Source organism: Plectropomus leopardus, chromosome 11, assembly GCF_026936395.1.
Source record: "Plectropomus leopardus strain MGB_pleo_1.0 chromosome 11, ASM2693639v1, whole genome shotgun sequence".
Classification (NCBI taxonomy): Eukaryota; Metazoa; Chordata; class Actinopteri; order Perciformes; family Serranidae; genus Plectropomus; species Plectropomus leopardus.
The window spans coordinates 26,023,012-26,050,705 of NC_142186.1; the positions used below are offsets into that span (position 1 = coordinate 26,023,012).

At 42.2% G+C, this 27,694-nt stretch overlaps 1 protein-coding gene across 2 annotated transcripts in view; it reads right to left on the bottom strand.

Annotated features, from left to right (window-relative positions):
* grin2db (glutamate receptor, ionotropic, N-methyl D-aspartate 2D, b) overlaps positions 1-24,959 on the bottom strand; it is a 72,683-nt gene extending 47,724 nt beyond the window's left edge. The window contains exons 1-2 of one of the 2 annotated variants that reach the window (XM_088084430.1): positions 24,691-24,959; positions 233-477 (exon numbers count right to left, since the gene is read on the bottom strand). In XM_088084430.1, coding sequence (XP_087940556.1) covers positions 233-403 — 171 coding nt within the window. In that variant the 5' untranslated portion in view covers positions 404-477; positions 24,691-24,959. Of the gene's footprint in view, positions 1-232; positions 573-24,690 lie in introns of both variants that reach the window. The other variant, XM_088084429.1, reaches the window with a different exon arrangement.
* Positions 24,960-27,694: the final 2,735 nt, after the last annotated feature.

A 27,694-nucleotide genomic window follows, 5' to 3' on the forward strand; every position in this document is an offset into this window, starting at 1 on the left:
TTGGCATATAGACAAGAATATCTTTCTTTTTTTTTTTAAATTGTGATGTTATTTCACGGCCATATTGCCCACCCCTAGCGCCTGCTCATTCAGCAGGGTCCAAGCACCGGCAGCAGTGTGCTGCTCATTCAGCTCAAATAATGGCAGTGAGAATGAATAATGGATGGTCATTGTTATTCCCTCCCCTCAAGTAAGGCTGGATGAGCAGTGGGCAGAGGAGAAGGTGTCCAACCTGTAGCCAGATGACGTTAGCAGAGCCCCACTGGGTGACCACGCTCTCCCCCAGGGAGCCGTACACCCGGCCGAAGCCGGGATAGAGCACCCTTCCCCCGGGCCCCGCCACCGCCGCCTCGGCCTGCACCGTAGCACCGGCGTGGATCACGGCGATGTTGAAGTTCATCATGGCCCCTGCATCACGCTCCCGCGGGCTGGGCCGGAGCAGGAGGTGGGGGGAGGCGTCCACCAGACCTGCCCACTCTGCCAGGACCAACAGGAGAGAGAGAGTAGGTATGGCGACCATGGCAACCTGCCGAGGGGGGGAGGCAGATATATATCGCACTAAGAGAGGGTGCCTGAAAGAAAGAGAGACAGCGAGAAGTAGGAGGTGAAGAAGAAGCAGGAGAAGAGATTAAGTTAGATGATGCTTTTTTTTTTGTCAAGCCCAGAACAGAGGACATCAAATCAAGAGAGAAAAAGAAGAAGAGGAGAAGGAGGTGTAGACAGAGAGAGTGAGGAGGAGGAAGACAGAAAGTGATCAGAGATTGCACACAGGCAAGTCAGAGTAATGAATTCTGAATCCAATCATGAGGTAATAAAAGTTAGCTTTGGCTGGAGAAAATGCTGGACGAGGAATATGGAATGCAGAGAGAGGAGGGGGAAAACAATAGAGGGAAGGAAAAGAGAGCAAGACAGAGAGAAGATGAAATGGGTGCTATTTAGGCTGCAGGCTGAGAAGGAACAATATGAGGAAAAATAGAAACTGGCCGTTGGAGGGAAGCAGGGTGAGAGGGAGAGAGAGTTAATAGCAGACGGAGACAAAGATGGGGGCGGAGGTGGTTATTGTGCTGCATGAATGATAACAACAATTAAGATCACTGTAAACACGCTCGCCCTCACACAGCTGCCTCCGCGCGCAGACACAATGCAAGCGGTTGGATGTACACGCGAGATAAATGCACGGCCACACTGTGCCTGCGGAGCAACTTAATGATAGAGAGATATGAGGGTTAATGCACAAACATGCACGCACACACTCGCACAAACGAAAAGATAATGACTACCTGGGAGATAGCAGGGTTAATACGGGAGCCGCACGCGCGCACACACACGCCAAAACACAGCACATCATTTTCAATTTACTTCTGGTGCCAACTGCCCTCCCTACCCTTTTCTCCGTTTCCTTCTCACCCCCCCTTCTCCGCTCCTCTGTCTTTTCATATTCCCCATCTCTTCTCCCTATTTTCATGGCTCCAGGTACCAAACACAATTGCATTGATTAACAGGGGCCTGCTGACATAATATTCCCTCTAAAGTCACTCTGCCTCTCTGCGCCTCCACTTCCCCCCTCTCCTCCTCTCTATGTTTTCCGCTCCGTCTTCATCCGACTCTCCTCTCTTTGTCACAGTCTGCCGATTCCCTGACCCTGATCAGTCTTTTGGATAGAAAGCGGCGAGGAAAAGAAAGAGAGCAAAGAAGGGAGGGATGAATAGAACAGAAAGGTGCTGTAAATACAGGCCACACGACTTAAGGTGGAGCAATTGATTGAAGGAAAGAGAGGAGAAAAGGAGAGGACAAAGTGTGGCGGGATGCTGGGAGGTGGCGTAAAATATGTGAGGAGAGAAGCAGGAAGAGAAATATTGATTACCGGGATGTGTATACGTGTTTGGCCTAAACAAATAAGGTGCCAAACCTCCTGTTTTGAGTGACAGGGCTGTGTGTGGTGGAGGAGGAAGAGAGGATGAGATGGAGTGAGAGGGCGAATGAGGGAGGCGGATAGTTTCGGGTAAGAAAAAGAGATGGAGGTGTGGAGAGATAGGGAGAGACAGACCTGTTAGTAGGAGAGAGGGAAAAGGAGAGTGTAATAATGAAGGGGAGGGGGAGAAAACAGGCCTTTGTTGTTTTTTTTTGTCTTCTTTAAGGCGAGGAAGATGTGGCAGGAGAGAGCAGGAAGGATAGAGAGAGAAAATGAGAGAAAAAGACGAAGCGGTGGGAACACGGTACATCATATCGTTTGGTGGAGCTGTATTCTGCTGTGCTGAGCTGTGAGCCATTAACTGTTAGGCCTGTCACTGTATTTCACTCTCATGAGGTGTTTACGTTGCACTGCTCAGCCAGCGTGTGCCATTCCGTCACAGTGCGCCTTGTTGGAAGTGTGAACACAGTGCATTTTTATATACAGTATCCACTTTCTCCTGCAGAGTACCCTGCCTGTTATCAAACGCACCACTGCCAACATCTCGCCAAGGCGCGCCACAATAAAGCAAAGTAAATTATAATCAAATTCTCATCTAAATATATACTACTATAGAGTTCATTATGTGTGTGAGATTCTGCAAACTGAACCATAAAAAAGCGAGCGGTAAAGGAGTCTCTCTCTCTCTCTCTCTCTCTCTCACACACACACACACACACAAGGGAAAGGAGTGTGGGAGAATGCAAAAGAGAGATTACTGTTTCATTTGATTTGCTACCATAAATGAATCTTTTGTTAAAATGCAAATGTTTGCATTTAAGTATATTTTATTCCGCTAAAAAAAAAAAAAACATCCTCTCCTGTCTTTGGAGGCGCTTCTTATTTAGCAGAGTGTATACTGCATATATATTTGGCAAGGGACCGCCTACAGCCCAGGGAATGTTTATAAATTGGGATCAATTAGTCAGAAAAAAGGGATAGATGTCTGTTTTTCCCTGAATGCCATTCAAGGTAAGGAATCAATTAGTTATTGAGACATGAATAGCTTGTTTGCATGCGTGGAAGGAAGTGAGAAATCCATATAGTGCCTGAATTGGAGGTAGAGTAATGTGACAAGATAAAAGGCTTGGTTGAACCTGCAGGCAGCAAGAATCATCAGAAAACTGAAACTCATGTTGGATGTGATCCATTTAGTATGGAGAAAAGTGATTTTTTCCATAACTTCCCACAACAATTCCCCAGGAGTGGACATGATTGTCATTACAAATAACCCCGTCCTCAGCGTCAGTACCTTACTGTACAGAGACAGAACAAATAAGGACTTGGAGGGCTCGGAGGTTAGTGAGCAAACCTATAACGTTACATGGTAAGCTCTGAAAATATGTAGGCTATTTGTAACTTGTGTAAGCTATTTTGTTGAGTTGCTTCTTCCAATGGAAGAATCCCACGGGCTTTTGACAAGGGAACCAGTGCAATGTTAGCTTCAGGGTTGGCCTACAGAAAACATCACCCCTGGGCACTCTATAGGCCAAATAATGCCAAGAACAGGGCAACAAAATAGTTGAATGTAACAAACTGCACTTCAAAATAAAAGCTCTATGCAGGAAATTCACTGCAATTCAAAATAAAATGTGTTTTTTTTGTTTGTTTGTCACTTGCAGTCCATTCAGAATGGGCTTACCTATCAGTTGGGAACCGCTCGTCTAGGGGACTACAACGATTGTGTGTGTCTGTAATGCTGAACGTCACATTCAACGTCACAGACCGGACAGAAAACTGGTTTTTAAACAGCGTGAATCAGCATGGAGGCCACTGAAAATGTAACCTCTTTTTTATATCGCTTACTTATTCGGTCTCTCTTTCAACCTCAGTGGCGCGAATTTGGATTGATGTTGGAGCGCTGCTTTGGTTGAACTGGATGGTATTTTGTACCATCTGGCAGACCTTTCGCATTAAATTTGTGCAGTGAAAAAAGGAACTTAGTAGGAACTTAGGAACTAAGTTTTTTTCCCACTTCTGCCCTTTATATCCTACTATTTTCAGGTCTTAAAGTGGCCCTTGTTTTTTTCCAATTGGATCAATTGGAAAAGCCCTAACCGATGGAAATCACTGGCATTTGTGTCGTGTTGTCTTTACCTGCAGTTGTTGGACAGCACAGAGATGTCTGACATCACATGCAAAAAAGCTATAGTCATTTCTTAGCTGCGTGTGCCTTATGAGGAGGATAATATCCTGTTATTTGGATGATAATATGTTCAGTTTGGTTATTTGGGATGTATCAGATTCATATTATATTGTAATTTATTCTTCTCTTCAATGTGACTGCACTGACTGCAAAAGAAAAAAAAGAAAGGCAGAATTGAAAAAACCTTTCAAATTTCATAAGAGTGCTTTCTTTGATGATTTTTTTAGACTTTAAAACTTTGAATTTGCCTCAGCACATGCACCCTCAATCATCATTTGCTGTCTAAATCATTATATCAGCACTTACACTAAAGTATTTGTATAGTACCTTGTTGATCTCTCAATTTGTCAATCACTGTAATAAGCAGCTTACTGTATCTACAGTATAATTATTTTTCCACTGAGCCTAGTTAGTTTGTCTTTTTAAAACAAAGAAAGTGGCATTTACAGCAGCACTGAAGCTGGCGTACATGCCAGCGACTGTTAGAAGCAAACTAAAAACACCTTCAGGAATATTTACAGAGTACTTAAGAGCAGGAATATTCTCAGGCTGACACAGACAGCTAATCAAGAAGATGAGAGAGAAAACATTCAGGCAGGCGAGCCAGTCTCCTCTTTCTCTTCCAAAAAAAATGCCAGCCAGTGCTTCACAATCAAAACACATCATCATATCTCTGCTTAAACATTTCATTTACACTGCATGATGTGCTCACTCTGATTCCACATACGAATGAACTGTATGTGCAGCTTTTGCAACAACTTCTTCACCGGTTTAAAAAATGTCAAAAAAGGTTTGCAGTTTTGTGTAGCTGAAGGCAAATCAGCTGCTTTGAAGGTATATCCCTCTACAGAGGATTACACTGAAGCCTATATTATTCCTGCAAACTCCAAAGAGACAACAAAAAAGTTGTATAGCCTCTAAACACAAAATGAAAAATTGATTCTTGGTGTCAGTGTGATGGTAGGAGAACAATCGCAATGTCTTGGAGTATGAGATCCCCTCCTTCCCCCCTAAACTGTACGTGCTACAGCTGCAGCGAGCGCCTGCGGTGACTCTGGAAGAGTGAGTCGCGAGAGAGGAGGGGAACCGCTCGGGTAGAAGTCAGTCGCTGGCATCACGCCTCCCTGAGCCCCCCCGAACTCCAATGGAGGCAGCGTGCCAGACCTTGTGCTGCATCGGATCTGCTGGGAGAAATGTGAATGGGGAAAGCAGGAGTCTGGAGTGTGGAGTTGTGGAAGTGCAGTGTTCAGCGTTGTGTTTACCCCACGTCGGGGCTCTGCTGCTTCATTCCATTCTGTCATGCAGAGTAATGGACCTGCTCCCTGCTGCCTATGGCACAGGCTGCACTGAATCAGCCAGGGCAGCTTTCCTCAGCCAACGCAAAACATCTGAAATATATGCACTCTAATATATAGTCTACTGTACGGCATTAGAAGAAATTGCAGCGTCTCTGTGAGTCACTAGAATAAGAAACCCTCCCCCGAAAGATGAAAACTCAATTTTTTCTTTTTGTTCTCCCCCATTCGTCCACATTTAAGACCGCAGTGTGCTCGAGAACACTGCTGCATGTAGCCTCTATAATTTCCGTGGGTCCATAGCTGTGCTATAGTAAAAGATAAGATAAAGTGCCAGCGCAGTGTGTTGCCCACAGTGTGCATATATGTGAGTGTATCAGTATCTGTGTGTGTGTCGTGCGGGGTAATATGGCAGTGTGGGGGAGCGGAGGAATGAAGAGAAGAGTGCAGCTGGAGCTCAATGCTCCTCGTGTTAATTGGCCCATACTTCAATCACAGCCACTGGAGTGTGTCCTCTCTGACGGAACATATCCTCTCTCCCTCTCTTTCTCCCTTTCCCAATGTCTCTCTCTCTCTCTCTCTTTCTCTCTCTCCGTCCTGCTGCACTTGTTCACCCACTCATCCACTCTCACTTGACACACACACATGGACACACTCCCCTCACTCAGCCTGCCTCACTCGGTCACTTGGTGTGTTTCACTTGTTCATTCATCTTTTCATTCATTCACCTCACTCTGCACCATCTCTCTTTCACTAACTCCCCTTTTCCCTCCCCCTGATATCTCCTTGCCTGTTTTCCTCCAGCCCTCCTCCATTATTTCTCTCCCCACGTCTTTGTCCTGTACTTCTTTCACTCTCTACTTCCTCCCCTCCCTCACTTCCTCTCTCTCTCATATCTCTCCCTTTCTCTCTCTTTGATCCCTGTCGAGTAGAAGAGCCACCAGGCAGGCGAGCGCCTCTTGTTCCCATTGTGCATAGTGAGCAGAGTGATCGGCGAGTAGCGCAGCGTGCAGCAGCAGGGCGTACAGTCAGAGCTGTGTGTTTTTTACTGCATGGCTGTAAACAGCAGTAGTAAAGCCTGCCGCTGTTGCCTCCCTTGGACTTGAAAGCCGTGGCTATCATGAGCCATTCAAGTGACACAACGGCGGAGCCATCTATCAAACCCTTGTGACACCAGGTCCTCACAGGGAAACGCGACACATCATATTTGTATAAATTACACATGCCACGGGCTGATAACCAGATTAGAGCTGGTCGCTTTCATAAACTTGACATCATTTTTTATGTGGAACAGTTAAATTTGAGGGGCTAGCTGATAGGGAATGTGAAAATAAATTGGGGTTTACAAATTTGAGACAAATGGAAGACGATTGCACACGCTCAGGGCACACAGACATCAGAAGGTTTGTTTTTTGTCCAAGAATATTGAAATTACTGCTACAATCTTATTTCTATTATTCTGTTTAACAGAAAGGCGGCACAGTGGTGCAGTGGTTAGTACTGGTGGCTCACAGCATCACTTCAAACGTACTGGGTCTTTTTGTGTGAAGTCTGCATGTTCTCCCATGTTAGCGTTTTCTCCGGATCCCTCCCACAGTCCACAGACATGCAGGTTAGGTTAATTGGAGACTCTAAAGCTTCATTGCCACTTCCCCCCCAAAAAAACCTTCTAATATCTGGCTTTTTAATTCAATCGGAAAGTGTACAATCGGCATTCACAACCGAGTCAAATGACACTGCAATAGTAATGAGTATTTTATTACCTCTGGCTCTGATTGGCATTGATGGAAAAACAATAACAGGGTGAACGCACTAATTTCAGCCTCTCCACCGGCAAGATGCAATGACGCATGGCCAGTAATTACCATCCGTCTCCACCTAAGCAGGACTTAAACATCGATCCAAATTAGTCTGTGCCGAGTTTGAAAAAGACACTGAATAAGTAAGAGATATATAAAGAGAAGTAACTACCATGAAGTTTTTCATAAACCCCTGTCCATGCTGCTGTCTACTGTTTATCTGTTCTCTGGACTGTCCATGACGTCAAACAGACACACCAAAACAACCCACACACACACGCTAGTCTGCAGAGCCATGCACACAGCTCTGCTCTACTTGCAATGGGAAAGCAGTCTATAGCCTATTTTTAGCGGGTTTAGCCCTTGCTTAAACGAAAAAATGCACATGCACCAATTTTGGTAGAAAAATGGTAAATTGGTAAATTATCCATAGGTGTGAATGTAAGCTTGCCTGGGTGCTCTGGAATCTGCCCACTCCAAAGAGTTGACAGGTTAGTCTGGCATCGTAAAATGAAACAGCTGATTTTTTTATTAAAAAACGATAAGCCAATCAGCACCATAGGCAGGAAAATTACCTGTTGTCAAGCTGTGCAACAGAACCAATAAGCAGTAATAACTACAATGTCAACCGCTATAGACAAGACTGACGCTGCTTTCAACATCTAAACCAACACTTCTTCTCAGCATTGCCCGATATTGTACTTTTTTTTTTTTTACAACCGGATTCCAAAAAAGTTGGGGGCACAGAAAGAGCAAAAGGACCATCCAGATAGTTCCCATCACAAAGTTTAAAAGCAAACACCTGTGATGGCATGGGGGTGTGTTGGTGCCCATGGCATTATGGGTAACTTGCACATCAGTAGGCAGGTTCCCATTACAGATTTATGCAAAACGTAAGCAATATTTTGTGATAAAACATAATTAGGGGGTGACTGTGTTTCCACTGGGTGATGTTATGTGACTTCTTCTCTCGCGCTAACATTCAAAGAAGCATGATGTTGTTTGTTCAAAACATTAGCGATTTTATTTCTATTGCAGCTCCCGCACTAGCCATCATTATTTCCAATCAAAGGCAAAGCAGGCGTGTTATGCAAGCAGTAACGGAAAGGCAAGTCCCTTATATGTGAGAGCTTGATTTTATATTCACAATTTGAATTTGACCAATTTGAGAATTATTGGAAACCCAACTTGAGAAAGCACCATAAATGCTGAGAGGTATGTAAAGGTTGCGGCACAACATATGCTGCAATCCAAAACAATGCCAGGCCACATTCTGCACATGACAGCAGCGTGGCTCGAAGTATAAGACTGCAGGTGTTAAACTGGCCTGCCTGCAGTCCAGGCTTTTCTCCTATTGAAAATGTGTGGTGCATTATGAAGAAGAAAATATAACAACAGAGAGCCCACACTGTTGAGAAACTGAAGTTGTATATCAAGCAAGAGAATGGAAAAGAATTTCACTTTCAAAACTTCAACAATTAGCGTCCTCATTTCCCAAACGCTCACAGAGATCTTCAACGTGTTGCAGGCATCAAAATTCAGAATTAGTAAATATTTACAAAAAGAAATCAGGGTTGTACTTCACTCTGTTCCATTGTTAAAAGCCCAGTCAAAACCTGAATGTTGGCATGGCTACATATCAGTGCAGACTTAAAATGATGTAAGAATCGGGCGGATGCATCGGTCTCTAGTGATTGGTTAGAGAGAAGCGAATCCCACTCTCCCACATTAATCAGTTAGAGTGGATGCAATGTCAGACAGAAGATGGAAACTGGAGTGTAGCAAGTTGACTATTCTGTTTGATATCAGGCAAAATCTGAGCATGAATTTTTGTCTGGCTTTATGTGTCTGCCCTGTGGTTTACTGACCTGTCCAGGGTGTACCAAACCTCTCACCTAATGTCCATCCACTGCAACCCTGTAACGGAAAAGCTTTCTCACTCGCGTCCCTTTCAACAGTCATCACTGCAACCTGTGCTCTACTCAACTGGCCATCCCTCCACACCAGGCAACAGATCCACTGGTATCACTTCATTCATCAAACTATCATCGGCAAAACTCCTCTATATCGCTGCTCACTACTCGATAACCTCATAACCGCACTTTAGGCTATAGTTTATATCTATGGTCATTGCCAAAGTCCAAACCTCCATGATGCTAAAGACGCTAAAGCTCCACACCTCAATCCCTTTACCCTCCTTTAATAATACAGATGCATGATATTGGATTTTTTGCCGCGGATATCCAATATGCCAATATATAACAACTCATTTGGTTGCTTACCGATATCAATATATCTGCTTTTTTGCACACATAATTTTAGTAATCATCAAGTCTCTTCTGTAGCAGAATTACGTATCATATTATGCATACTCTTATAGTGATGGTCCGCCAGCAGATGGAAACATTAAATACAATGCTTTTCACTGCATAATCATTCATTGTGCAAAATACTTCAGCTTAGGGTTGATGTTTTGTACATGTTCATTTTGTCAATTAAAAAATATATATGCATTTTTATGTTGCATGTTGGCCAATATCAATATTTGATTTTAAAGTTTCTGATCTCTCTCTCTACATATATATATATATATATACAGTATACTGTATTTACTGGGATGTTTTAGTTTTGTCTAATTTTGTTTTATTTCACCAGCCGCATGGATGTTTTAATGTCCTGTATTGATTTGGCCCCACTTTGGTCATGACCACGTTGTCATTGTAACCCTTATTTGGTTAAATAAAGTTTTTAAACTCCACCGTGTTGTACCTTTGCATTTTCTCCTATATCTCTCTGCATATACAAAGGTTAAAGTGGTTACAGTTTAGGGGAAAGTGAAATCTCCACTGGCTCTGTATGACACATTCTCAGTTTGTCCTTTCTGAATTTTGTAACCTTTTACAGGAACAAAATGAAACAGTCACCTTGACATCTATCTTTGTTTCTTCAGCGCAAAACAGCATCTTATTCTGACATTTCAGGTCCCTTTAATTTCCATGTGGTCGTACAAAAACAAATCTCACTCCAAAGTTCAGCCATTTTTTAATTCAAATATTTCTTTTTTCTGCGGGTTCGGATTAAACACTTTTACCAAGAGACAGTGTCAATTAACTGGACTTCACTTCTGTACATTCAGGGGATAAATTTCCTTATTTGAATGGGAGGACGCTCCTTGTTTCTCTTCCCTCTATGGATTGATGGAAATGAGATGAAGCTGACCCTGGACGCTGCCACAGTGTAGCACTAACAATCCTCTGACCTCATTTTTCAACAAAAAAGAAAACGTCTTAGTGCTACCCACTGTGGTTTCTGAAACACGAGACGTGAAGAGCAGTGACTGGAAATCACATCATTACGGATGATTATCACTGAAATATTTGACATTACCACATCTCATCTTTCTAAAGCTCAGAGTACATACAGTAATTATCAAATTGGAGAATGTGTTTAATTTTGCTTTAATATAAGCTTGCACACGTCTAGTCATTGCAGTAAAGCTCAGAAAATGAACTCATGTAACCTGAGAGAGAGAGAAATCAGCTGATAAAAATAAAGGCCTGTCAGTTGTTTCACTTTGCTTTGTAATACAGCCTTGGCATCTTGAATATTTTTTTTTTTCACTTTGTTTGTGTGTGTGTGTTTTATCTTTCAACCTCCTGTCATTCATTTAATCCTCAGGACATTGCAAGCTCACACACATACACATACACACTGTATTTTTTATACAGGCGGCATAAACAACGTCAATTTGTTATGAATGATGCACAGAAATATTTCAAGACTGTCTCTATTTTATCGTCTCTCCCTCTTTCACACACACACACACACACACACACACACACACACACACACACACACACACACACGCGCATCTACACATCCATTCAGAAAACAGCTACAAATGGTTTACTACCCTCATGAGTGTTGAGACATAAATATCAGCGGGGTCATATGCTTTCATGTGGAAAGGCCAGTGTCTGGGGATCTTGCATCAGGAATTCACACGACATAGAGCTGGGTGTTATTTCAATAAGCCTAACTGGCCTATACTGACTTGACTTGAATGACTAAAAATGGTTTTATAAGGAGACTACATAGTTTTGTATGCCCACTGCCAGTGCTTGTATAATATAAGTGCTTCTTTAAGGCCGGCCAAGGAGTAAGAATATTTCATTCCCCCACCTCAACACCTGACATGTAATACAGCTGGGAGCAGAGGACTGCAGCGCCGGCCCCCCTCTGCTCCCAGGTCGACTATAACCACATCATTTACTGGATTTAATGTACATATAAATTGTTTTCTGTAGTTGCTTTTCTTCCCCAAATCCTCTGTCAAGATTACAATGCACGACCTGGGGGATTATCTTATTATGTTTGTTTTAAAAGGAATAATTTGTCACTGCTCAACCTCTTACAGGCATCCAGAAACTCTGAGGGCTTTGTGTTTGGGGGGAAAATAGCTTCAATATCACAGTGCTATCAACGCAGCAAAATCATCTAAGAATAAACATGCATTCATGCTGTGAATTTACATAATGTACTGTACATTCATGAATGAAACGCTTGGCTGATTGTTGTTGTTGCTGTTTTTTTTTTTTTTTTAAACAAGCATTGAGATTGAAATCAGGAACAAATTGGATGAGAGATTCTCAGCAGATGGGACGAGACAGCCGAAATAACTCCGGGAATGTTCGGAATTTAGGGAAATCATGTTAAGGCACGGAGCAAATAGTGAGTTTTTCAACAATAACGTTAAATGGATTATTTTCTCATTCCATTTCGAGCCAGTTGTCGCAACGCCACAGTGTTGCTCCACTCTGCTTGCACCAGCGCTTCCATTAATTCCCTCATTGATTGGCCAGACACTGGGATCACCTCGCCAGATCTAAATCAGTCACTAATTAAAAGAGCAAGATGAAAAGCAGCCGACACTGCAGCCCTTCAGGACCCGTAAGGTGAAACATTCTGTAACAACTACAAACTAGGAAGCAGCTCGAGACTCTCGGCAGAAAAACACCTTGCTCTGCATAGTAATGATTCACAATCTTATTCTGAGGATAAACAGATTAAACTGGTGTGGGAAACCTTCACTGATAACTATCGCGCCTTTGTACAAGGTCACGCACAGGCAGACGCGCGTGCAGACGCACAGGCAGACGCGCGTGCAGACGCACAGGCAGACACGCATGCAGACTTTAAACATATGGAGAAATGTGCACAGATCATATTCACACATGCACACCCAAAAATGTAGAGTAAGAGAGAAACAGTGAGCTGGTCTCTTTCAGTAGCAGGTGCCACATGTTGCTGAAGTCAAGCCGGATTCTGTCCGCTTAAATCCTAACGCTGCAATGTCACAATGTTGTGTACAGGTTTCAGCTGCGTTCACAGCACATCTGGCTCTGCCCCCGCTCATAAGCAAAGGTGTTAGAAACACTTCTGTCAGCCTATCCTATAAACGCCGGTGGATCAGTTTGGCTCAGGAAATGCACTCCCATGCAGGCAGAAGCCTGACAGAGAGAGAGGAATCTGAGGATTGAGACCAGTGATTTTTTTTTTTTTTAGCGCAGCCTCAGATGATTCTCAAGAGTAAAAGGTGGTGAGAGGTTAGTGAAGGGAATGTCAGAGCCCCGCTGTGCTGTCTTCACACCGACAAAGCCAGAAGCCTATTAATCCTGTGCTGTTTGTTTCACAGCAACAAATATGAAATATCTGTCTTTTTTTTTCTCCAAGTCTTGACACATGAAGCAACAGTATCTCATCATCAGAGAAGGTGTTCAGTAGTCTGAGATGGCCACAGCTCTTCATGGCGCTTTCACATCAGATTGTGCTGAACGTAATTACGAGCAGCCGCGAGGGGAAAAGCTGTTCATGGCATGAGAAATCAGAAAATTTCTGACAGCTGTGATTTTCTACTCGGAGAAAAGAAGTACACAAATTTAACAAAAAAAACAGTGCAGAGTTACCATCGCTGGCAGCTTTGTTGAATCCTCAATTCTAACTGGTAGGGCTGGGCAGTATATCAATACTATATCTATACGGTGATATGAGAAAAGATATTGGCTCAATTTTTGGATAGGCCTATTGCAATTAAAGGTGGGTACCAAACTCGATACTTTTAAGGGTACAGATTAAAATACAGGGCTCTACTTTAACCTTTTCCCCAAGGAGTGCATGTGCTCCTTATTGAAAAAAATAGGAGCACATAAAGAAAATTAGGAGTACAGTTAAAAATGTTTCTACACAGAGTTTATTAAACCATTAATTGCATACATATTTATACTATGCGTGCATGTGTATTCCTTCTCCTTGTGTATTGTACTGGTTCTACAATACAGTGTTTTTCACTCTGTGAGTGAGGTGGTGTTAAAAAAATCCTCTTCCTCCTCCTCTCTCTGTTAAAAATAAACATTAATGGGGTTCATTTTTATCTATAATGTCAGCTATTGTATCATCACCAATAGTTTTTGCAAGCGAAAGTTGTCTGTCCATGACTGCGCGACAGTTACCGAGGCTGATGTTAGTGTCACCACTTCCTGTTTCCGTCATTTCCGATTAAAAGCCCTCCACTTTCAAAAAAGGCGTTTCTGTTACTTTGGACTACTAAATTAATTTGTCCAGTTTGCACATACCAATTTTTGGGCGCAATTGCGAGTAAATTGCTCGCAATGTAGAGCCCTGCTATGAGTACCGATTCATGTTACGTCCAACTATGCCACATTTCGGGATCTGAGAGCGCATCTGGGTGAGAATGCCAAGTTATGACCAAGTGGCAATGTGGAAGTGCCTAAAAGTTTCACTAATGCCCAAAAAATCCGCACAGACCCCCATGTTGAAACTTTACAGCAGAAATAAGCATGCTTACAGCCTGGTAAAAAAAAACGGTTTTGGTCCCTATAGCTAATTACAACACTTATGACAACTGTAAGAGGGGTCATTTTTTTTTAAGTCACCTTTTTACATTTTATCACAGCCCGAAGTTAGTCATATTTAAGGGTGGGGCAGCTTGAGTAACAAGCTGTGTGCAGGGCGTCACTAGATTCACTACTCCACAGTGCCACACTCTTGTCCACATATGGTTAAAAAAAATAAATAAATAAAGATGCTGACAGCCAAAATGCTGAACTCAGGGCTTCATGACTGCAGTCCACAAACCAATAGGTAGCATTAAATAGCTCTGTCCATTATTGACACAGTCTATGGTTAATACAAGACGCTGAAGTGCTGCGAAGCGCCTGAAACCTGAAAGCCAGCGAAAGCGCTCCCAGGTCGCTCTGTCGCTCAGACGCCAATCTAGAATAGCCAAGTCATGTGATACCATGCTGTCCACTGAATATTGTTTGCCCTGTGGTTTATGTATTATTATGTACTGAATGTAATGCAGCTGCGTCCAGCACTTTTTGCCCAAGACAAATTTCCTTTGGGACAATAAAGTTTATCTTATCTCATCTGCCACAACAGTTTTGGCGTGTGGTCTATTTTCTTTTCTATATGACTTGAATAACAGCCTAGTATCATGATAAGCAGACACACACACACACACACACACACACACACACACACACACACACACACACACACACAAAAGCAGACACTCAGACAAAGACAGAAGATTTGCTCTATGTGCGATAAGAAAAGAGCAGAGGAGCAGAACTGCTTGTAAGTCTACTACGTCACCCCTGCAGCTCATTCAAAAGTAAAATTTTTGTTATTACAGAGAAAGTTGAGTACCAGAAAAAGGAACCATAGAGTGTTGGTTTAGATGTGAACAGCACTCAACCCTAATCCTATCGTTAAGTGTTGTCTTTTCCTGGTTTTAAAGGCTGCTATGAATAATGCTGCCTTCACGAGCTCCTCAGACATATCATATTTATGAGTTACGACCACATGGACGGCACTCCAAAGTCATAATTATCAGTGGGATATTGGGAGATTTTGATGACTCCCCAGTTGTGACATTTGCGTGATGTTTCAGGGTAGCAGAAAAGGCGGAAAGCATGCAAAGAGTGTCAACAACTGACAGCAAAAAATCATATATTTTGTCATGTTGGTTTTTTTTCATAGCAATCATTTAATTCTAGTAGTTGCACATTTTAGTATATGCATTTATTAGCCGCAGCAAGCAAACTTTTAACTGTAAAGCATGCCAGGCAATATACTGACATTGATAACAGTGTTATTTTATAACACAAGTTGCCAACTTGACGTCATAGCGGGCAAAAGGCAATGTTTGGTCAATGGTAGGAAACTTTTTTTTATTAATTCATGTATTAAATATTATTTTTTTATCACATATAAAGTGTAATATGGTATTAATGTTAACTGCTGTCCATGTAGAGTGACCTAAATTAAATGTAAAAAGATATTTTAAAATAATATATAATAAGTTATATATATGTAAATAAAAACAACTGGAAAAAACTATCAACGATCTTGTTTTAACACTCCTTGCATTAAATTACAGCCTGTCTTCTTTGAAGCTTCCATGTTGTTTCCACTTTACGACCTCAAAGCACATAAACACAACAAAATCAGAAGAACGACTTTCCAATTCGAAAACTACATCTTTCCGAAATCACACAAATGCAGCATTACAGAGGGTTGCTATGAACACAGTTCTAATTATAGACTCCTGGAGAGGGTAATAATTACATTTTTAAATCAATGAAATCATTTTAAATCAACATTTTGTGTCAAATTATTGATTTCTTTGGTAAGTAGCTATGATAACGGGGATAGTGCGCAAGTCATTATTGTCGAATAAACCCCAACAGGGTGATGCAGGACCCCACAGCTTGCTGTACATTATCTTATGTACAAATCTTATGTTAACACGAATACAATCGATTCAGCTTGTTAGGAATAAGCTACACACTATTTGTTCACCTCCAGTTTACCTGTCAATGATCCGCTAAATATATGAAGCACACTAAATACAGCTAATTTGGGCTCCATTTTTTTTTATCTGGTGCGACTAACCACCTTTGAATAATGTGTGAACACTCCTGAGTCACAATAACGAGAGGTTTTCCTGTTTTTATCACGCTGCCAATATGATGAGTCAAAATCATCAAGTGTCTGAGATCACACAGAAGGGCAAAAAACACACAGGAACATGATGCATGAGCGCATACAAACAGACTGAGAAAATATCTGAGCATCTTCACAAAGGGATGCAACCTATGGACAACTGTGTGATGGGAACTGTAATCAGCCGTCGTAATATTTAGAGATGGATGACACAGAGCATCCAGTGCCAACAATTGATCTCCTTGCTGCTTCCAATCACTGTACGGTGCAAAAATGTGTGAATGAGTGTCTCTTATTTCCCAAAGCTGCAGCCTTTGATAGAGAATATGCCTCGGTTAACACTGAACAGATCACATAACAATGATGAGCCTGATCAGTAGCAGACAAAGGTTTGGGTCATTTATCGGCTCGTTCAAAAAAAAATTAATTGAAATTGCTCTTACATAATTGAAAAGAGAGCGTTCACTCTAATCACCTTTCAGGAGATAGACTAAAGAAGGCTTCGATGTGACAAAAAAAGTCTAATTCTAATAATGAAACATCACAACCTGATTTGAGAACAAATGAATCCCGACCCTGAGTCAGACTGCATTGCATCCCGAGCGTATTGTACATTTGGTTCTTTTCGGCGTCAAATTAAAAAAAATAAAAAACAAAATATAAAAACAGGATCTGCAAGACTGTCTCCAATCAAAAGGCCAGTTTTAGAAGCTATTTACATGCGGCGATGAGGCACATTAAAACAAGCCCAGGAACATCAAACTATCTTCATCAGAGGCTTTCTTCCATCTCTGCGCTGACGTTCCCTCTTCCTTCCTTGTCTTCCCCTCCTTGCTGTACTGTAGATAACACGCTGTGCAAATTCCATTCAGGTGCAAACGCACATATTTGCATTTGTAACAGCTGTATAGTCGGCACCTGGTTATGAAGGAATTCCACATTCGAACTTGAAAGGAAATAAAGCAAAGCTATTTTTATATGGAGCGATAAGGCGTTGAAACAGGTTCAACTTTGCACCTGGTACCTGCACCTAGTAAATCCGGCACAGTCACTCCGGCACAAAGCTGGCTATAAATGCCAGCGCCCGGGCTCTTTGAGAAGAGAATGACAAAGGGTTTTAACAAAGCCGGCCCTCATGCAGCGCGGGGAAGTCTCACAGATCAGGAGGCATGACACAGCAGCCCTGGGTGACATGCGACATGGGCCGCAGACATGGGCTAACACAGTTTTTATAAATGCCCCCATTTCCTCTTTTTAATAACCACTTATGCTGTCATTTCCTGCCCCATCCATCATTATGAAGGGCCGCACCACACTGCTGCAAAACGCTGCGCGCCGCAAAACATTCCTGCACATCTCTCTATCCGCTTTCATTAACTGTCTTCATCCTCCTTTTCCTCATTGTGTGTGTGTATTAGTGTGTGTGTGTGCACGCAATCAAATGTATACATACAGTCTGTAAGTGTGTGAATCCCATGGGCAAGGTCCCAAGGTCCTCTCTCATCCAAAACTGCTACTAGTGTGTGTGTTTGCGTGCAACTCATTGTGTGTGTATTTTTGGCTATGCTCTTGGTGCGTGTGTGTCTGACTGCATACCCATGGGTATCTGCCTGAATGTACTTTTCAAGAGTGTGTGTGATTGTGTATTGCATGCAGCCATGTGAAGCTGTGTGCCTGCTAGCTGCCTCCAGACTTGTATTCCCAAAACAAGCCGCGGGGCTTTGGCTCAGGTTTGTGTGTGTGTGTGTGTGTGTGTGTGTGTGTGTGTGTGTGTGTGTGTGTATGTGTGTGTGTGTGCACCTGTTTGATAGTGGCTGTGTTCGAGCAGTGCACGCTAAATTCTCCCTCACTATGTCGTGTGTGTTCGTACCTGTCTGTGTGATTTTGTTTATGAACGTGTCTCCCTGCCAGCCTGTCCATATGTCTGTCTGTTTCCGTCTCCACCTGTTTGTTAAATGACTTCCTGTCATTCCTTCTACAGTATGTGTCTGACTGTTTTCGCTCGTCCCGGCCCAGCGTTGGGCTGTAACTGGGCCGGGGGCGGCACCTCAGGGTTGCTAAACCACAGCAGCTGCCACCTCCCTGAAAAGAAACCCTCTGATGTGGAGTTCAGAGAAGTTATTTCTAAGTTTTTACAGCATAATAACTTTCATATTTATAATTGACACACTGTACCAAACTAAATCCAAAAAAAAAAAAAAAAAAAAATGTTTTAAGCATACCCAGTTGCACTTCTCCTAGCAATTGGTTACTACTGTATTTCACTACCTGACTGCAGCTCCTCTTCCTCTAAGAGTAACTCTAACTCTAACTCTGAAAACTTGCAGTGAACCGAGTTTCACAAATGATGCCCAGTTTCTCTTCATGGAACTGGATCATTTTTTGTTTTTCCTGCAGCTTGTCACAATGAAATACATCATAATGTCACTATTACATCCAATTAGTGGGCGCTACTTTGAGTTGTCACTGATAGCTTGGCAGCTGTGACAAAACCTATCAGCACAGATTTGCTGTACCTTCACTAATTTTACCATGGAAGTTTTTTATTTTTGCACATAGCAGATACGGTTCAAATAAGAAGATAATAAAACTATTAAATAAAACTAATGCTAAATACAACATAACTATAAATTAATTTTGACTTTTAAATACATGTGGTAAATAAAGGAGTTCATGATTCCTCCACAGCCACCTACAACTGTAAGTCGGCAGTGTCGGGGAAGCTTCTTTGAAAGAACGGCCTTGCAAGCTACCAGAGGTGTTTCTGGGGTTTGAGGGCATTCGATTTGGATTTTTTTCTTTTTTTTAATGAACAAGCACTGTTTTGATGCTTTTTTATGCACTCCAGCATCTTATTTACCCTAAAAAATGTTTGTTTTTTTCATTTCCAGATTAATTATGAATTGTGATTGATGTTGAAAATAATAGTCATTGTTAGTAATTTCTAGCGTAAAAGAAGTAACAGAAGAAGAAACAGAATACTTGTTTCATCTGCTGTCATTAAAATTGAGAGAATTTTGAGGTAATCTACTTGTAATTACTTTCATTACTTAATATGTATAGTCTTCTACACCTCAGAGGAATTTATTATACTTTTTACTGCAGATTATTCATGTGTCTCAGTGACTCTGAAGACTCAGATTAATAATACAAAATACAGTCATCTAATAAACGATGCTGTATTATTATAGACTGAACTACCCAGCAGTATATAAAGCATTTAAAATTAGCTCCACCTTTACAAGCAACAATAAAATGACTACCGGTTTGCTCCATTTCTTGCGCCCGCACGCACAATCACACAAAATGTGCTGCTTGAATGACACAGAGAACCAAAACTCGTGTTTTTGATTAACAATATCATACTATTTAGAGGTATAATAGGAAATATAAAAGGAGGAAATATATATGTCCAATATATTTAGACCTGGGGCTTTTTCGAGGGCGAAGCCTCAGACTCCCATGACTAACAACGTCACTGCAAGCTACCAATGACTTCACACTGAAAGAAGCAGAGCCACAGCAAAGCTACCCTTAAAAGACGAAATCTAGTTTGGCTAACTAAAGACACTACAATTTATGTGCAAGTGGAGGGAATGTCAGTTTTGGTCTTGGTACAATGTCCATCAGTCAGACGCCTGATACAGGTGGAGCTATCACACCAAACACTATCGTTCAGTTAGCCAGAAAACTTCTAAATTACCATGCAACAATTTCTCTGAACATTTGTTAATAAACAGCAATAATCAATGCTTATGACTAATCATGGTTCAATTACAGAAGAGAAGCAATGGTAAAATAAAAATAAATGCTACTTTCCTATTCTGGCCAAAAATGGTGTGTAGTTTTCAGTAGTTTACCCAAAAAAAATGTCAATAATTCATTCAAATAACTGCAAACATGAATGCAGTCGAGCTACCAACATGCTACTGCAAAATTTGGTTAAAGTACTAGTTTAACTACGTATAGTTCACTACTCCCAACGCTGTGTGTAGGGCTGCTACCGGCACTTTATCGATATATCGGCAGCTTATTCATCGTTCAGTCATTTAATGTCAAAACACAGTTAGAGACATGCCATCACGACTTTCAAAGATGTTTAAAAGATATTTAGTTAACAGTGATATAAAACAGAGAAGAGCAGACTGAGCCACAAAATATTTGGTATTTTTTCCCTGTTTTTGATTTTTGTAAATATTAGTTAAACATCAAATATTGCTTTTTTAAAAAAGATTATTTTGTTCGGCTTTTTACCTCTACTACAGAACAGCTCGAGAGTGACAGGGAAGCCGTCAGAGAAGAGGAAAAACACACAGGAAGGGGCCAAAAAGTGGGAGTTGAAACCAGACGGCTACAAGGACAGAAAGCCTACGTGGGATGCACACTTTCAGGTGAGCTAGAGGTCGCCGTGGTAAGTATTTTTTGTCAATTAATTACTTCAATTTGTCAATTTTATTTATAAGTTTTTCATTAATCAATTGATCAGCTAGACCCTCAGTGTCTTTAAAGGGCAAGGTGTTTTGTTTTTACACCCCAGGGATGAAACAGGGGGTTTTGGGGTCCTGACCCAGCAAATTTTGAGCATCAAACACTTAATTTCCTGCATTCTGATGATTTTTCCTCAATCTATTAAAGGTGTAAATGTCTTTAATTTTTTTCAACATATAAATCCTCTACTACCATCATGCTTTAATGGGGGGACAAATACACAAGTTCTAAATACTGGGGGGGGGTTACAAAAAGTTTATAATAGCATGCACATCTAAACGATAAACACCAGGACAAAAGACCACGCAAAAGACGAAAAAAGGAATCCGCACACTAGACTATACTCCCATAAAAATATAATGAAACCACGACGAGATGACATTTCAAGCGTCACGCTCTTTATCAGACAAGCTACAATGCAGGTACCTACTGAAGGGGTATTTCCCCCGCACCCCATCCCCAAAATCTACACCAATGTCAAATCTTTTTTACTTGACACAAATCAGCAACCAAGCAACCTTTACCCGGCTGAATTTCTAAACTTTCACAGAGCTGAAATCTTTAGTATTACAAAAAGGCAGAATAAACTGTCAGGTGTTGGACATTTATAATAAACTGTATTTTCAACTGCAGATGTGTCAAACTATCTTGTATTAAAGGTCCAGTGTGTAGGATTTAGGGGGATAAACTGGCAGAAATGTCACACGATATAATAAGTATGTTTAAGGCCACTGACATGTTGCACTGCCACGTTTCTACAGCAGCCAAGAACGGAAAATCTAAACAATGGCTCCAGATACGGTCTCTTGCGTTTTTGCGTCAGCCACTGTAGTTAGAGCCCACCTGCAACGAGCAGCACCGGAGTTACGCTGTTCGTAAGGTGAAACTGCTTTATTTTGTCTTTCTAGTGGTTTAAATCATCAGATCAATTTGTTTTAGACAGAAAGCAACCTCCGTGGATAATTTGGCTTCCGGTGAAAACTTCCTGAACGTTAAGTTATCTGATAAAAAAAGGTGACTTCACATTTCACATTAGCATGTGTTGGATTAGCCATACACAACGTCAGGCCAAAGCGCTGCAGAAATACATAGATGTTTAAGCTGAAACTGTTTTATTCGGTTTTTGATCTGTTTAAATCACCAGGTCTTTTTGATTTGGAGAGGAAGAGACCTCTATGGATAATACGGCTCACAGTGAAAACCTCCTGAACATGTGGATCACAAAAAGGTGAGCAAACATTAACTTAGCAAAAAGGGGCGAGCATGGACGAGCAGCTGCAACTGCTGATACCAAACCACGTCGGAGATTCACTGATTTATAATGAAACTGATTTATTCTGTTTTTACAGCTGTTTAATCGCGTGGTTGAGAGAAAGAGACCTCTGAGGATAATTCGGCTCACGATAAAAAAACCTCCTTAATAATGAAAACTGCAGGAATTCTAGCTGGGAGAAGTTTTAGCTGGTTGCAATCTGCCATCCACCACTAGACGCCACCAAACCCCCCTAAATTTCACACACTTCACCTTTAACGGATAAAAGTTTGGTTTTAACTGTTGCCTTTATGGTGTTTAAATGCATAAATAAAACACAAAGTCAGTTATGCACATTAAATAAATATAGTAAGTGATTAAGTGCAATTTTAGTGCAATTTAGTGCTTAATTTTAGAGGAGAGTCAATGTGATAAAGTGTGCCGCCTGCTGGTTTCAATGGAGGGCATTCTTTCCTGAAATTATATGAATTTATTTAACGAGCATCAGTCAGGGATGTTATTTGGGAAAATATAGACTAGTAGTTGATTAGTTTGATTTTTTTGATGCTGTGAATAACCCCTTAGAGAACTTAATATCACATAATATTGCATTTAAATAATTGATGAAAACATCCCACGTCCAATGACACTGCATGTATAAAACCTTGTGTCTCGCCACCGCTCCAGGCCAAAGTGAACATGCTCATCAACACAACCCAGAGCAGAGTCCAGACAGGAACACCGGGAGAGGGGAGTACTGTAATCGCTCCAAAACACCAGCCTCTGATCTTGTTAAACTCTAATTGATGTTCTATGTTAACGAGCTTTACCTTAATTAGTGGTATTAAAAAGAACACTGGGTGCAATGTGTGGAGAGGGTGGGAGAGGGGTTTTGGGTGGGCGGCAGGATTGAGGAAACTATCCACTAATGTTGCATCAAACACATGATGAAAGGGGAGGCGGGAGGAGGAGAGAGGAAAAGGAAACCGTGCAGAGGAAGTCACAGGTTGCGAGGGGTGAGAGGAAAGGATTGAGGCAAGAAGAAACAAGGGGATTGGCAGAAGAAAAGAGAAGACAAGCGAGGGGGAGAGCTAAGGTTTTCTGTGCAAAAGTCAATGAATCAATGAGGTGAAATTGATGAAGAACAGGGAGGTTGGAGAAAACAAGCATACAAATGTTGACTCGATCCCTCTCATCTCTTCTCCTGTGCCTCCCAACCATGTCCCCCTCTGATATTCAATTCCAGCCCTCTCTTACTCTGCTCTTCGTTCTACTGCTTTTTTCCCCCCAATCTCTCACCCGGTTCTCCCCTCATGCCTTCTCTCCACCTCCTCCTCCTCCTCACACCTTCTCTCATCTCTCTCTCCCTCCACACCTTCTGTCTCTCTCATCACCTCCCCTCCCCTCCTGTCTACCCCTGCTCACAGCTGGTACAGTACAGATCTCTCAGGGCAACTGTACGACAGATCGGCAGAGAAAAGGGGGCTGACACTGAGCGGGCAGCAGTGCATGCTGCTGCAGTACGCCTGTGTGTATGTTTGCTTTGCGAGGGGGAAAAAATGATCAGCTGAACGGAGTGTGTCACCTGTGGGTGCAAGAGCTGATTGAAATGGATATTCAGCCGAGAGAGGAGAGATAGAAAACACCCCACAGAAACAGAAAAACAAACACATTAATTCCAATTTCCATCTGGATAAATGCAGTGCAAAGCCAATACATTCCTTGCACTCCCAATCACTGCAGCAAATCTTGAAGAGAAGCAACACTGTGCTGCAGGTCAACAACATGGACTTCTCCCTTGGTGGTCTATATAGTCCAAGGCCTTTCTTTTCTCCAGAGAGAGGAGTGCTGCTGGATGTGGTTTGCACCTGCACTTTTTCTCCATATTAAAGTAGTGCAAGGCAAAAACAAAAGTTATTTGGGCGCCCACAGGGGCTGCAAATTTAAAAAATCTACCTACAAAGTGAAATCTCTCACACACTCAGCTGGAAAGAAAAAAAACCGCCTGTTCCAGCTGTCTGAGAGTGTTTGAGGCAAGTCAGCCCGTTGGGGGGGAAGATTCCTCGGTGGCAACAGAGGGATAAAACTGTGTGTGCTACCATACGCCCAAATATTCAGCGTATCGGGATATAAATAGATCAAGAGGAAAAGAACTGATCGGCAATCTTGCGGGCTTTAGCGGTAGCTGTGTAGCCAAAAAAAAGGCAGACGCTGACTGCAAACATTGACCAGGCAGCCTGAGAAAATGAGCATCAACAGATATGATCACCTCAATTAATACATCCGCAGCAGAGTGAGGGGGAAACTGCAGCCAGCGCCGGTGTTTAAAGACTTAAACGGAACCCAAACTCTGTCTTTATTAATAATGCATAGAAAATTCCTGGCAGACAAAATCATAGCCTAAAGGTGCAAGTCTATATGATTAATTGAACTACCGGTAATGTGGGAGTCGGGTTATGTATGCCGGCTATGCGTTAAAGACGTGAGTTTCCAGGCGCAGCAATGACAGAGGGGTCAAAGCCCCGGTGCGCCGGCCGCGTCCACCTCTCCATCCCCCGGCCATCCATCTCTCCATCACAGGCGGCCGTACAGATGCCGACACCCGAGCTCCTGTCTCAATGACGCGGAGCACCCTCTTACTGCCCGAGCCGCAATTAATCTACAGAGTCTGTGTGAGCAAAAAAAAGCCTCCGCACTGCAAAATAATCACTGAAAATAAATGTACTTACTGTTTTTCACCCCCCTCTTTTCCTGCGTCCCTCCATCCTTTTTCACATCCTTCCTTTTTGAGGTATCCGTTTTGCGGGTGTCCCCCCCCTCCTCTCTTCTCCGAACCGCCGCCGCCGCCACCGCACGCACACACACACACGCGCTGGAAAAATATATATCTAAATATATATGTCTTCTACATGTATTCAATTTCTCCGATCTCTCTCTTTACCTCTCTCCCTCCCTCTCTCCTCTCCTCTCTCTCTCACACACACTCTCTCTCCCTCTCCCTCTTTCCCTCTTCTTTTGTTAAAATTCAGTATATGCGCCCCGTCACCTAGCAACCGTCAACCTCTCTCTCTCCCTCTCTCTCTCTCTCTCGTTTCCCCCCCCTCCCTCCCCTCCCTCCCTCTCTCCATCACTGGCGACACGTGTTGAATGCTAAACTTAGCGGTCCGGAATAAAATTAATAAAGGGATGGACGCTCTATATCTCCCCCCTCTCCCTCTCTCTCTCTCTCTCTCACTGTCGCGCGTATCATACTGCAATATAAATATTTACTAGAACCACTCAGCCCTCTCATTGCCCCCACCTCCACCCCCCTCCTCCCTTGCGTCCCTCCGCATTTCCCCCTCCCTCCCCTTCATCCATCCATCCATCCATCCATCTCTGGCTCCCTCCCTGCATCCCTCCCTCGCCGTCCTGCCTTTTCTCCTCCTGCCTCCTATCGCCTCTTTCTGCTTCTCCAAGCAAAACGGAGGCGCCACACCAGCGTCTGTGGATCCACATGTGAGTGTCACCCTGCCCGGTGCGTCTTTGCATGGAGAGCGTGCGTGCATGTGTGTGCGTGTGCGCGCGCGAGAGAGAAAGAGAGAGAAACTACAGTAGCATGTCCATGTGTGAGCAGCTTGCAGAGAGTGCAGGAACATGCATTAACAACAGTGAACTCCTGGTGTTTTGGCTTCAGAGCTAAAATATTTATAATTGAGTAACTTTTTATAACCATTTGTTGCAGTGAGATGCTACAGCAGGCTATGCTGGTTTATATTTTGTTTACTTTCATCAATGGAGTCTCTGGGGGGGATGGAGCAGATGGACTGTGAATCTGACAAGTGGATTTTACATTAAAAAATAATCTAGGACACCTACTCCCTTAAAAATGTAGGTAAATATAACTTTTAATCTTAATTTACCTTTGCTTTATATAAGATTGCTAAATTTACTTAAAATGCATTAGTATTTTTTGTATATGTGTGAAGTTGTTGCAACTTAAAAATGACAAGTTTCATTGAAGTGGAAAACTATGCGTTTTCAACTTTTCAATTATGCCCCAACATAGCGTCTCCAAGTGGTATTATTGTTGACGCCACCATAGCGACAACACATTCTCACTCCAAACTCGTCACATGGTGACGGTCCGTCAGTGACTTTACACCTCAACCTATGACTTTTTAGGTACCTTGCCACGTCAATCAATTATATGCCGGGATGCTGCTATGGTGATGACAATAAATGCACGTGGTGGGATAACGTAATGGTGGGATGACGCAGCCCATTACCGCGATGTCGATCAATACCCGTGTGGTGAGATGACACGTCACAGTCCTTGTGTTTACACAACAGCGCAAACTGTCATGATGGTTTGGATTAGGCACTAAAAGCACATGATAAAGTGTAAAAAACACACAGGATGCGGACTCCAGATTCCCGCACGAAAGCTAATTGTTTGTGTGACTCGTCCACCTCTCCACCCGTCCACCCTATGAGCTCACTCACGCTCCTTATATTACGTGGTTACCCAACCCGTTCTCACTCCGAACTCGGACCGTCAAAGCTTGACGTGGCGAGGATACCTAAAACCGGTCACTGCCAGACTGTCACCATGCGAAAACTTCAAAGTGAGACTGGGTTGGTCGCGAAGACGAGCAGGATCGCGTTTTGTTTTTGTCAGAGCCTGGCAACTATCCACGGACAAGGAATCGACACTAAGCAACATCAGCAACACACAAAAACACTCAGGAGAGAAGATAAACATGTTTACTTAAGAGGTAAAGTAATATTGTAACTACATGCTCACATTTTGTTTTAAAATGAAACAAAGTGATACTAGCGTAACTTGATTTTGACCGTTGCTATGGACTCTGTTCGATGCATATCAACTAAATTGTTCTTAACTCTGCCAAGATATAGGTTTGAATTGCAGGGTAGGGATTTTATGCAAGACGGTTGCAAGATTTTAGCTACATGGCAGCTTTTCCCATAACTTTGCCAACATTCATGGCATTATTATAATAATTGCGTTCATGGGGCTCTTTTTATTTTGCTTTGCAGAATTTCTGGAGTTACTTTAATTGTTCCTTCCTCTGTTATTTCCAGTTACACTGTGGGCAGGAATGACAACTGCAAAATCACTTGCAGAATTACTTCTCTGCCGCAGATAGCTAGCACTTGACCTGGAAAATCAAACAGCACAGTTCTCTTTCTAGTTTTGTTGCACAGTGGTTGATGCAGTTCTTTTTGTGCCGTCATTCGATCCCTCATTTTCCCCCGGAGTTCATACCCAGAGGAAGGCAGAACTGCATTGTGAAAGTTAGGCTATTAGCAAACCAATTTGCATTGCATTTGCATTGTGCATTCAACATTAAATTCAGAATTAAATGTTTAAAACAAAAAAAGGTATCTCTGTAGGCTTTAAATCAATCTTTGCAAGTTTCAGCAACTTCAGTAAACCACGTATTCTGTGCTGCATATCCGTATTCTGCTGGTTGAGTGATCATATTTGTATTTTCTTAAACATGTTTACAAAACAGAACTCAGAGATCTCCTGACTTCATCCATGGCAAACTCCTCTTTGTCATCTTCAAGTTAAGTCATACTAACCTGGTTTACTGAAGGTGCAAAAACTTAGAAAAAACAAGGTAATTTCATTTTTAAGCTGCAACAACTTCAGAAATTAAGTAAATATATCTAAATTTTAAGTAAACTAAAAAATCTGACATAAAGTAAACACAAATCAAGACTAAT